This window comes from Puntigrus tetrazona, chromosome 19 (assembly GCF_018831695.1).
Source record: "Puntigrus tetrazona isolate hp1 chromosome 19, ASM1883169v1, whole genome shotgun sequence".
Taxonomy (NCBI): domain Eukaryota; kingdom Metazoa; phylum Chordata; class Actinopteri; order Cypriniformes; family Cyprinidae; genus Puntigrus; species Puntigrus tetrazona.
The window spans coordinates 5,675,485-5,688,789 of record NC_056717.1 but is presented as its reverse complement, the minus strand read 5'-3'; the positions used below and the strand labels follow the sequence as shown (position 1 = coordinate 5,688,789).

General features: G+C 37.7%; 1 protein-coding gene across 1 annotated transcript in view; it reads left to right on the top strand.

Annotated features, from left to right (window-relative positions):
* Positions 1-13,305, top strand: part of glcci1a (glucocorticoid induced 1a) — a 29,826-nt gene extending 16,521 nt beyond the window's left edge. Inside the window, exons 3-8 of the mRNA XM_043217403.1 lie at positions 4,182-4,271; positions 7,238-7,354; positions 7,445-7,594; positions 8,508-8,718; positions 8,814-8,934; positions 9,907-13,305. Of these exons, the coding sequence (XP_043073338.1) occupies positions 4,182-4,271; positions 7,238-7,354; positions 7,445-7,594; positions 8,508-8,718; positions 8,814-8,934; positions 9,907-10,201 (984 nt within the window). The 3' untranslated portion in view covers positions 10,202-13,305. The remainder of the gene's footprint in view (positions 1-4,181; positions 4,272-7,237; positions 7,355-7,444; positions 7,595-8,507; positions 8,719-8,813; positions 8,935-9,906) is intronic.

The following is a 13,305-nucleotide window of genomic DNA, read 5'->3' as shown; positions in this document are numbered from 1 at the left end:
CTACAAACAACTCCCATTTTTAGCTCGTCTTTAAAGTTTGATGCACGCACAAAAGCACTATAGATTAGGGCGACGGCTCTGCTGGGATTCTGATTTCTTCTGCAGTGACACAGTCAGATCAGGTGAACAGCGGTGACTTTGGCACTTTCTCAATATGCGTTCTTCAGCGATCTTGCGGCCCCTGTGTTCTCGTTCTATATCACTATTAACCGTCGAAGTTCAGTTCGGTTTCTAGCGGGGGACTCGTGCTAGCGCCCGGATGTGTTTTTGAGATATCGAGGACGCATCGAGCGCAGACTTGAGAAAATCGAAACGCTAGAAATCCCAGAAGACCCTGCGGGCGGGAGAGCTTCAAGTAAATATTTATCGTTTGTTTCGCTTAAAGTTTTTAATACTCTGAGAAAGTCTGCTATTTTATTGGCATATTAAAATGAATCGCAGTCATAGTTAAACATAACGCTGTATAATAATATTATATGATATTTTTTCCCCACTTGTGTTACTTCACAAAATTAGAAAAATTGTATAGCCTACATGAAATAATTTCCAAGCCATAAGAGCCTGTTGCAGGCAATTTATCGTAATAAATTAACGTAATTATTTTTTTGGGCAAGTTGAATCGCAAACAAACAGATAATTTTGGAAAAACAAATTTAGATACTCGAAATCCTGACATTCCACTTCACAAAACAGGCCAAAGTTAGAATTGGAGCACATTAATACAATTACAAACTGTTACATGAAATGAACTTTTGATTTTCGTTCTTTCGCTTTAGCTCTATATCTTTGCGTGTGTGAGATTAATCAGTGGGGACACAGCCATTCAGATGGACTGAAACATAACACTCTAATGATATCATAATAAATTATAGTTACGGCACGTTTTATTGTCGGTAACGGTAACAGCGTTGTAACAGTCATTTGTTTATGCGTTACTGAAAAAAATAATGCAGTTAGCAACACTGTTTAGTTATAACGCCGTTATTCCCAGTCAGCATTTTTAATAAATCAGTCTGATTTAGGCAGCAAACATATTTTGCTTGTTATCAAAAAAAGAACGATCTACTCTAGAAGGACTTGTTGCTGTAGTTGTTATTGACTCTATTGGGATGTCTACCGGATGTTAAGTTAGGGACACAAAAGCACTCATGCCCTGTAACGTTTGTTTATGTCGTCGTTAAAGCGGCCTATATAAGTGAGTATATAGTAAAATAACTGATTTTATTTGTTCATGGCACATGAGGACACATCATACAGGTTTGAACGTCCAAAAGCCATTGGTTTCATTTTCCGTAAATAATGAAGTCAATCCAAACATTTGTGCAGAAAATCTTTCCTTTATTAAATGGCAATAAGACAGAAATCCTGGATTTTGAACAACATGAGGGAAGTAAACAGTGTTAGAATTTTAAAAGAACTTAAAGAAGAAGAAAGGTTTTCAAAGTCTGTTGGCTTTGGCCTTCTAGTGTCGATCTGTTTCCAAAGGCCAGGCTTTGAAGTGTGACGTCTGTTTGGCTGATGAACGCCTTTGACCACAGCAGTACACCCACAGAGGACAGATCTGCTTAAAAGAGACATTTTCATCTTCCTCTAGAAAATATATAAGGTTCACATACACACTTTGACCACATCTATTAGTCCACAGGGAGCCCTTAAAATTTTTTTTGAGTCTTGCTGTTTAAAAAAGCTATTGAGGCTTCTCATACTTCTTTTTATTCTTCTCTTAATACTTTTATTACTTCTGTTTTATGTTATTCTTTTTCTGTCAGTATGTCAGTATTTTTATTAACTTTTTAAAAAGATATTTTTTTAGACATTATGTACATGGGTCAAAGATGAAAAAGTCTTTGGAAAATAATGTAATTTATAATGTAATGTAATGTAATCCTTTAATTTGGTCATTTTTTTTGCTTGTTTGTTTTTCTGAGCCAAAAATACATAGTATACATTTTTCTTGATTTACTATATTTATCCACTAAAATGTCTAAAAAAAATAGTGTAATAAAGTTAAATTTTTCCATCCCATTTTTCCATTTTGCCTATTTGTCAGTAAGATTTTTAAAACGCAATAAAATGTAAAATGTTCCCTTATTCTTTTGTATATTTTAATATGTACAAGTCCGAAGCATGTTGTTTGATTTTTAACAATTTCTACAATATTGTGTCGCACTGAATGACAATGTAACATTATTTCAAATTTTGACGTTTTTTTTCTCCAAAAATGTATTTTGAAACATTAAAAGCAGTCACTTTTCTTACATTTAATGTGCTTTCTATGGGCATAAAATCACTTTTGTGGATATCTTGACGTCTTTGACCCCAATAAAATTACTTTGATTGGAATAAAGCTCACGTCGAGCTATTTCTTTCTAATAAATAGCTATTTAGTGCCAAAGAAACATGATATATCTGTTTATTATTCTACTGATGCCACAAAGAATGATGGGAAATGTAGTTTGGTCACTATAGCTATAGCCACACTTTCTTTCATAAACTCTTCATAAACTCAACTGAACAGTCAACATTTACAGTAAAACAGAGGCCATCATCTTATTTTTTATTACAGACTTCTTTTGAATCATATTCTGCTAATCCCATTGGTCCGTGTTCAGGGCCTCTCCCTCTTAGTTTATACAGTGTGTGTGTGTGTGTGTGTGTGTGTGTGTGTGTGTGTGTGTGTGTGTGTGTGTGTGTGTGTGTGTGTGTGTGTGTGTGTGTGTGTGTGTGTGTGTGTGTGCGTGCTGCATGTTGGGCTGACTAAACATATCACATACCTGGGTGCAAACATCACATCCACGTGTGCCTGCAGACTTCACTCTAGTAAGCGAGAGTGTTGTTTTTCAAGGAATGCAGATGACCGTTTATTAAGGAACTGTTTATGGCAGGAACAATGCAGTCTTTGTGATGTCGGTGTGAAATGTGTGGGTCAGGAGGAGGATGCATAGGAATGTGATTTATCAGAGTGTGTCAGTGTTTACTTAACTACACTTAGGGCACAAAGATTTCCCTTGAAGTTAATTAAATCTGACAAAACTTTCCCGTGGGACCGCCAAAGGTAAAGATGATTTACCAAGAAGAATAAATAGGGTGTGCAGTGCACTAATGTTCAAATGTTTGGAGTTCGAGACTTTTTTCTTTTAATTCATATTTGTATTGAAGTGGCAGTATAAGATCCTTCGTAATGTTACAAAAGATTTCCGTTTCAGAAAACAACCGCACAAACTATATAAAGCAGCAAATCAACTTATTAGTTTTCTGAAGCGTCGCGTGAAGCACTGATGCTGAAAATTCAGCTTTGATCGCAGGAATAACTTGCATACATTGCAATAGAAATTGCTTGTTTTAAATTGAAATAATTTTTCAACAGTATTACTCTTTTACTGTATTTTTGCTAAAATAAATGAAGCCTTGATGGGCATAAGATATTTTAAAATCATTCAAAATTCATACCGACCCCAAAATTTTGAACAATAGTGTACAAATATGTATTTATAAGATTTTTTTTTTTACTATAAAAAATAGTGTTGTCAAACGATTAATCGTGATCAGTTGCATCCAAAACAAAACCTTTAGTTTATATAGTATATGCACATGTTATCTCTATATTATGTATATATAAATGCATACACATGCATGTAAATATTCATGAAAAACGTTGCATATTAGATATATTTATGGTAACATTTTAGAATAGGTAACACTTAACTGACTTTTTAATTTGCTGCTTATTAATTAATAGTGAGGAAGCTGTTAAGTTTATGTATTGGGTAGGATTAGGGATGTAGAAGGCGGCATTAATATGTGCTTAATTAGCACTAATAAATGACTAATATTTTAGTAATATGCATGTTAATAAGCAGCTAATTGCTGTAACTGAAATAAAGTGTTACAGTGTTCATTTATAATATAATATAAAAATACAAGAATGTAAATATATATGCACATGTAAATATTCTCAAAATATATTTTGTATATGTGTGTTCATACATAACAAATATACACAGTACACATACATTATGTGAACAAAAGCTTTTTTTTTTTCTGAGTGCCACTAATCCCTAATAATCCTTTGCCAGCGCTATTAAAAACATTAAAGTTAGTCCATATTAATTAGAATTAGCTTAATATAAAGAAAATAGGAACTCCTCAATGTAACAAAGGACTTGTGCTTTGTGTTTCAGACTCCTGGATGTTGGAGTGACGAGAGGGAAGAGAAAGGGAACACACACCAGCGCTCGGCGTCCTGGGGCAGCTCTGACCATCTTAAAGAGGTACCACACACACACACACACACACACACACACGCACTTACTCCCACAGCTGAAAACACACTCCCTTTTAACAGTGAAACACTATACGAAGTGTGTCTTGCGCAGGCAGCTGTGTAGTTTTTTCCCCCTGGGTTTGGAGAACAAGAAAGTGCAATCACACTAACAGCTATTAACAGAGCTCTCGCTGTCCTGAAAGTGATGAGCGCTGCACTTCTGCGCTTGCGATGACCTCATCCTGTGTGGCTGACGAAGTACGCTGGCGGAGGCGAATAAAGTCCCCGTTACCCGGCTCTGCATGAGGCTGCCAGTCACGCCGACCCGGCCGCCTCCCATGCACCCTCTGCTATATATAACTTCCTGTGTGGCTTCAGACTTCCTGCGCCGCGCGGCGTGTTATTGCTAGCGCTAGCCGCAGCAGAGTCTTATCACGGGCGCTCAGCCCCACCCTGACGATTCAGGGAAGCGCGAGATAAGGCTATCTCCCCCTTTAACAATCCGCTTCCCCTCTCTGCAACAAGCGTTATCCCCCTCCGCCCAGTTTATGGCTTTCCTGTCACCTCCGGGCTTCTGGAACAATAGAGGCGTGTGGCTCTCAGAGCGAGTCGTCTGTGCGAAGTCGTGCTCTTTCGCACCGAAGTCAGGTTTTTAGCAGCCGCGTGTTGATGGAAGGGCCTGACTGCTCTTTTACAGGCCTCGTCGTCTCTTGCGCTTGTTTGGTTTGAGATGAGAGCCGTGCAGGTGCAGAGTGATGCGCTTCCTGTGCAAAGCTGCTCGGAGGGGATCTTTAGCGGTTTTCACCGGGAAGAAGAAGCTGTGGCACTGGGCTCAAGCTCTGGAGACGTTAATAAATTGAGATGCTTTGATGTTATTTTTAACACCATGCCAAAAGTTGAGACGGTCAAATATAACCTTTCGAACCTCACAATTTTATATATATATATATATATATATATATATATATATATATATATATATATATATATATATATATATATATATATATATATATATATATATTTATATATTTATATATATATATATATTTTTTTATTTATTTTATATATATATATATTTTTTTATTTATATATATATATATATATATATATATATATATACACACACACAAAAACAACAGACATAGACATAGTAGTTTTCATGCTAGCTTAATTAAATGATTTATTTTATTTAATGATTTTTTTTTTATGATTTTATATTTTATTTTTAGTTTTATTTTTAGTTTGTTAAATTTAGCAAAAAAGGTTTTTTGTACACCAAAAGTAACTTATTTCTGTGATGCACGCATCCTTATTTTGTATTCTTTTATTTCTTACTAAATTCTTAAGTGAAGATGTCAGTTTCCAGCCACAAAACCGTGTTCATATCAGAGAGTTCATAACAGAGGCTTCTTAGGAGCTCATCACAGCAAGCTCTTTCTGCAAGGCCTGAATCACGGCACTGTTTCCAGTCTGGGAGGTTTTCCAAGAAAAGACCGTTTGGGCCTGCCTTTCCTTCCCTGCGATTGGGAAGTTCACGTCCTCAGCATCCATATTTTTATCCAGGTTCACGTCAAGTGCTTCCACTTAGTGGCTTATAAGCCCTTACACCTCTTAAGTGGATTTAGGTTGTGTATATTGACATACTTAGCAGAGCTTTACAAGAGAGCACATTCAGGATTTCCCCTCGTTAGAGCCGAGCGTATACGGTGTCGTTTCGGTTAATTGCGCAGGTCGACATCTCAGCTAAGCGCTTCCCTCTGCTCGCTGCGCTCTTCAAATGCGCCGTTTGTTTCAGGATTTTTGCTGCCTGGTTGAAGGAAATGAAGAGCGGGTCATTTGCAAGTCGTTTGCATGTCTGCTCAGTTTTCTCGATGGGCATCTGTCATGTAAACTGAGGTGGAGGCGGACAAACATGCATGTGAAGAAAGAGCCATCAGATTAGTGTATAGTTTAGTAGGAACAAACGAGTCTAGACTTGTTCTGTACCGACAGTAGAAGTTGTAATTTACTGCAGATTAAGGTTAAAAGTGAAATCTCAAGAGAAGGCAGAGCAGGTCACAACGAGACGTGAGGAATTGGGGTTAAAAAATCATTTGCAGTACATTCAGTATCACTTAATTCTTGTCATTCTTTTTACTAAGGGTAACCAATCTTAATACATCAGGGAAGCTTGTTTTTTTGTAATCAGGCCTGTGTTAGTAAAGGACTGTTTTGCACTGACCTCTTGTGGTATGCAGAGTTACAGCAAGCAGTCAGATTCATTTAAGTACTAATTTAAGATGTCTTTTTAAAAAAAAAAATAAAATTTCACTTTCTTTTTTTTTTGTTTTATTCTGTCTGCACTATGTAGTCTTATAGGCAAAACTGCTAAAAATAAACAAAGTGTGTGTGTGTATATATATATTTAACTTGGTTTTTATTTTAGCTATAAATATATAAGATTTAATTTTGTTCACTATGGAAGACCAAAGGACACTTTTGGGCAACACTCCTTGCCTTTTATTATTATTTTATTTATCACATTTATATTTGTCATTTTATTTTATTTTTAGTTTTTCATTTTTTTACCTGTTTTATTGAATTTCTTTTTCAGCTATTTTGTCTTCTTATTTAATTTATTTTTTTTAAATTGATCAAATACTACTTACAATGCTTGTGTTTAATACTGTGCTTTTATCATTTTTTTAAAATCCGTTTTATTTATTTATTATTTATGTTCAGTTATTTAATTTGATTTATTATTTTATTTTTTTGTTATATCGTTTTTGTTTCTTTTTTTATTATTATTATTATTATTATTATTATTATGACCATATAGTTTTGGGATGGACACAGCTGTGCCTCAGGTGAGCCGAGCTTGAGTTTGAGTCCCGCCTCGAGGTCTTCAGCCAGTTCTGTACCCCTCTCTTCTAAACATGCTTACATGTGTTCATTTTAAAACACTTGACTGAATGTTTCTCTGCCTCTCAGATCGCCAAGCTCCGGCTCCAGCTGCAGCGCAGTAAGCCGAGCGGAGGCCGGCCGTGTAAGGACACTCTCCACTCCTCCATCACTGCCACCTCCGTCAGCACAGCCAGCCAAGCCCCGGTCCGCACACATTACAGCAGTCTGTTCACTAAACACCTCCAGCACGTTCTGTGCTCTTAGTGTAATGTGAATCTGTGTCTCTGTGTTCAGTCGTCCATGTCGAAGTCGGCACAGATGCCACTGTCCAACATCACAGTGCCAAAGCCCTCCATCTCCAGGGTTCCCAGCAGCATGGAGGGCATCAACCATGAGCTGGAGAAAGTCTTCATCAAAGACAACGGAGAGAAAGAGGAGCTCAAGGTGCAGACAAAAAATCCATATCGTTGAGTGAATTTGGTGGGGGGAAAAAAATTATAGATGTTTTATGTTATTATAGCATTTTTTGTTTTTAAATGGTCTATGTAATTGATCGAAAATGCTGTGAAAATTATTATATTGTGAAATCTTAGTGCAATTTAAAATAACGGTTTGCTTTTTAAATACAATTTAAAATGTAATTTATTCCTGTGATCAAAGCTGAGTTTTCTTCAGAGTCACGTGATCCTTCAGAAATCAGTCCAATACGCTGCTTAAGAAATATTTCTGATTATCAATGTTTAAAACAATCGTGCTGCTTCGTATTTTTCTGGATTTATTTCCTGGATTCTTTGATGAATAGGAAGATCAAACGGACAGCATTTATTTGAACTAGAAACCTTTTCTAACATTATAAGTGTCTATACTGATACTTTTGTTTAGTTTTAATGCACTCATGCTGACCAAAAGTATTACTTTCTTTTAGTGCAGTCAAACAATTAATCACGATAAATAGCAGCCAAAATAAAAGTAATTTTCACATAATATATGACTGTGTCCTATCTATATGTATTATGTACATAGTGTAATTATTATGTATATTTATTATCTACATATATAATACACATATATACAGCATAAATTCTGCATATAATAATAAATAAATATATTTAATTTATAAATATAAATATAATTTTTCTTTAATAATTACATGCGTGTATGTATATATATATATATATATATATATATATATATATATATATATATATATATATATATATATATATATATATATATATATATATATATATACACACACACATACAGTATACACATATATATGATGTAAAAACAAAAACTTTGACAACACCGCTATAGTGAAGTGTGATTGTTGAGTGTCTGTGTGCCTGTGTCTCAGGCTCTGGAGGTCCCTGACGGGCGACGGGCCCCGTTTCCTCCTCAGCAGCGCAGCAGCAGCAGTCGTGGTATAGACACTCAGACGCCGTCAGCGCCGAGGCGCTCCAGCAGCTGCTCCAGCCTCTCGCCCTGCCCCTCGCCCGCATGCCCGGCCCGCTCCCACGACGGCAGCCCGTACTCCACCGACGAGATGCTGGACGACAGAGACAAAGGTCAGACCCGCACGGCGAGGCCAAGACAGGGCAGTGTTACATCATGAGAGGTGTCTGATATTAATGCAAGCGGATGTTGTAATTGTGTCCTGCAGACAGCGGCAGCAGTTCTCCTCTGCCTAAATTCGCCTCGTCCCCGAAACCCAACAACAGCTACATGTTCAAACGAGAGCCACCAGAGGGCTGCGAGAAGATCAAAGTGTTTGAGGAAATGACGTGAGTGGACTTTGATTTCTGTAGTGAGCCTCAAATGGCACACTACTGTTCTGCCACTATTAGCATTAGCATTATTAGCGTTGCGTTCGGCGCTCTGATGACCTACTAATTCAAGAGTGATGCATGAACGGGTATCAATCGTCACAAAAAGAACATTTTTTCTTGGAATTGGATTTGATTCGATGGATTTTCACCTAGATTTCCACCTTATTATTGAATTCTTTTGCAGTCAACACGTGTCTTTTCTTCTTCACCTGTTTTTTTCTGACCCTGCTAACTCACTGAGCCGAGTGGTCATGCCCAACTTTGAAAATTCTAGTATCATGGGCATTTCATTTTCCCTTTCAATCGGAGTTAAATCATTTTTTTGGATTTCTTCGCATTCTGGCCTTCATGGAAAATTATACATCTTTTACAAATGATTGAATAGACAATTTAAAGTTATGTATTTCTAGTTATAAATGAATAGTTACAGGCCAGTGGTTCGTAGATGGATAGATGGATGGATGGATGGATAGATAGATAGATAGATAGATAGATAGATAGATAGATAGATTTTAATGACACATGGTGAAAATGATCGCAATCAGAAATCAATAGGAAATTAAAAAAACGTTTTTTGGGTACAATTTACAAATCAGCCAAAAAACAGAAGAAAAACACACATGAATAAAGGGTTTAAATACTTCATCAAGAGTGCAAAACAGATCCAGACAGCCCTGTATATACATATTTATTTGTACAGAGAGCTACAGGCATCTTTTTCACCACCTAAGAGTATAAGTGTGACCAAAAGTTAGGACCACCAGATAAATAAATCAAATGAGATATTAAATCACAGATATCCAAATTTTTCCAGCCTTGATATCGTGAGAACTCCACATCCAATGGCTGGCATCTTAATGCTGTAGTACATGCCGTGCTCGTTAGTGTTTAGCACGTTCTCCTGAATGTCTTTCCTGTCTTCCTCAGGTCCAGACAGTCGGCCACCGTCCCCCTTTTCTCCTGCCCCGACAAAAACAAGGTCAACTTCATCCCCACGGGCTCTGCCTTCTGCCCCGTCAAGCTCCCGGGATCCCAGCTCCAGCACTCGGGCTCCCAGCAGGAGGACGAGGAGCGAGAGGAGAGCCAGGCCGGCCCCAGCAGCAGCGGCTCACAGCACCACCACCACGTGCCCACTCAGGTCTCCACCAGCACGAGCACAGACGACCCTCCCGAATCGCCCTCACAATCGTCCACAATCGTTCAGAACTTTGAAGTCAGCTAAACGCGGCAGAGCTGGTCTCGGTCGCGCCGCTCGTCCCCGTGTAGAGCACCCAAACCTCCTCCTCCTCCTCCTCTTCCTCTCTCTCTCTCCGATGGACCCCACCTTTGTGCTGAATCTTTACTATCTGCATGGCATAGCAACGAGAATCGCAAATGCGCAGGCAGCCGAAGAGTGGCGTCTGGACGGGAACGGGATGCGTTTTTTTTTGGGAAAGGACCTTAGAATATGCAAATCCAAAATTCAAATGGCTTCACTGTTATCTCGATCGACGAGTGAGAGTCTCATAGGAAAAATCGTATATATTTATTAAATTTGCCTATTGATGAGTTCGGTCACATTCCAGATATTCCCGTTTTGCTTTTTTTTTACTTTACATTTTGACTTTTTATTTGGTCGTTTTGCTTTTTTTCGTGGTACTCCTCCATCTGGTTCGATTCCGCGTTGATCCCGAGCAAACGCAGCTTTGCTTTCGTCGTGTGCTTAAAATTTAAGCAAAGTGGCTTTTGTACGAGCACTATAATCAGCGCAAAGCCACCGAGTTACGAGGGGAAAGACGACTGACGCTTTCAGGAAGGTCTCACTAGTGTCAGGGCATGCATTTGAAACTGATCGTATGTTTAACATTAAATTATGTGTCGTGTTCTCTTTCAACATCCACAGTATAAATAAGCTCTCTCTCTCTATCAATATATCTATATATGAGAAGTCTATATATAAAGAAAAAGCTTGTTTGAATTTAAAACTGTGTACTGCTGTGTTATGTGCGTTATGGGAAATGAGCTGTACTCCAGGGGTCGACGTCCTGAAGGTTTTGTTTTCACTCTCGGTTGCACGGTGTCCGCCTGCGGCCCACCTCGCTTCAGGCGCATCACGCGCGGTTTAAACTCAGGTAAAACTCCACCTCATCCATCTCTGCGCTCCATCGCGTCCCACGTCCTCACACTCACCGTTTAATAGGACAAAGTGCAGCTCAGATCAGGGGTTTTGGAGGGCGCCGTTTAAAGGAGTAGTTCACCCAAACATCATTTACTCATCCTCGGGTAGTTCGAAAGCTGTATGAGTTTCTATTGACTTTGGGTCACCGTTGATTCCCATGGTATTTTTTATTTTTATTTTTTTTCAGTGGAGACCGAAAACAGCCTGGTTACAAACTTTTTTTGGGTGAACTATTCCTGAGTGGCATGTTGAAATCGTGAGATGATTTTGATAATAAAAGTTTTACTTTCTTTTAGAAACACCGTAATAAACCTTTTAAGTTTCAAGAATGAAATCATAACGCTATGAAATCAAAGTACACCAACCCCGGCTTCCACAGACGAGGCTTAAGACTAGTCCTAGACTAACATGCAAGTCTTAGCCGTTTCAGCTGAAATAAACTTGCACTGACTGATTTTAAAATACATCAGTGCCTTTGTTTTGTCTCCACCTTTAGCATGTTTATAAAAATTACTTAAATGTCCTGATTAAACTATGGACTGATCCTGGTTTAGCCGAAGCCCTGTCTGTGAAACCGGGCCCAAAACAAATGGTAAAGGCCGTTCTGGAGTATGATTCCTGTTACTTTACATCTTCACTTCTTGATTTTATGTTTTCATTTTATCATTGTAAGACTGAGACGTTATTTTTTTATAACGTCTTGTAACTTTTACATCTTTATTCTCAAAACCGTCAACATTTTTTCCAGCTTTAACGTGCTATTAAGACATGCTGCTAGTGATAGTTTAAAATAAAAGGGTGAATTTCACAAATAAATGTTTTTATTTTTTAGGACCATTAAAATTGCATTGTGATTCGAAAGAAAATGCCATGTATACAAATAACACGTGTATAAAATAGAAAAAAAATTATAATGAAATTTTTCACATGGAAATTTGAGGATTAATGAACTTATTGGTCATTAATGTCGCAATGCAAAATGTGAAGAGCTTATTTGCAAAAACTGTTAAAAGCTGACTTATCTATGTTTGCAAATGAGCTCATCATCTCTTAATGGGCCTAAAACAAATATTCAACTAATTTAAGCATTTTGAAATGTGAATATTAAATAGAAAATTGAGAGCTTTCGTGAGATTCACCTAAAAGCTTGGCTTAATACAAGCAGAATATATTTCAATCAAAAAAAAAAAACAAGCATTAAATATTTAAATCAATCTATGCCCAAAGGTTTTTTCATCTGCAGTTAAACGGGAAAAAACCCCAAATCTATCCACATTGCACATACATTTTTATAAGTATTGTTGGCTGTTGTGACAACAAAAGCATGCCTTTATGATTTTCACTGATTGTCAATAATAATCGCCGTTTTGTGCAGGAACTAATGACAAGGCAAGTATGATTAGTCTCTTCTGGTCTGAAAGCAGAATTTTTCAAATCGTCAAACAATAGCGTATTGTGCTTTTGCAATCGATAGAACGATATTAATTTACCCATCTCGTAAGATCAACCAATGCATAATATCACGCGATCGATAAGAAAGGCTTTAAAAGTAACAGTGCGACCTTTTATGCTGCACCTTATAAAGACCAAGTAGTTTTAGCAAGTGAAGGGTTTGCAATAATCGCGCTCTTTTCTTTCAAATGCTCCAAAATCTGCATAATTTCACCTCCATTCCGTACACGTGTGTTTCTGGAGCTGTTGATGAAGCCATCGAAAGCACATTGCTGGCCGTCTTGGGAGAGGTGTTTTGCGGATCAGGTGAAAAGTCAGGATGACCTGTTCGCACGCAATGGCAATAAAGCGTTTTGTTGTTGTGACCCTACAAACCAGATGCGTTTGTGAATGGAGGTGGATGGATTTGAAGAGGAACAATGTTGACTGAGGACGTTTTGGAAGCGTATCACCCGCCTAGTGATTGCTCTTTGCCTATAGCCAATTGTCACGTCGAGAAAATGATTTTTAAAGCCTTGTAGCTTGAATTGTTTTCCTGCGGCGGAGGCTGCTGAGCTTGCGTAAGGTTTTAGGCCCACTGTCCGCGTCCGTATACGAATGACAGTATCAAAAGCCACACTTTCTTCAACTTTGAACTTTTATCCTTCAACTGTTTCTTTACTTCAATAATAGGAATATTGTGTCTTATTTAAATAAAATAATCATTAGAAATAAAA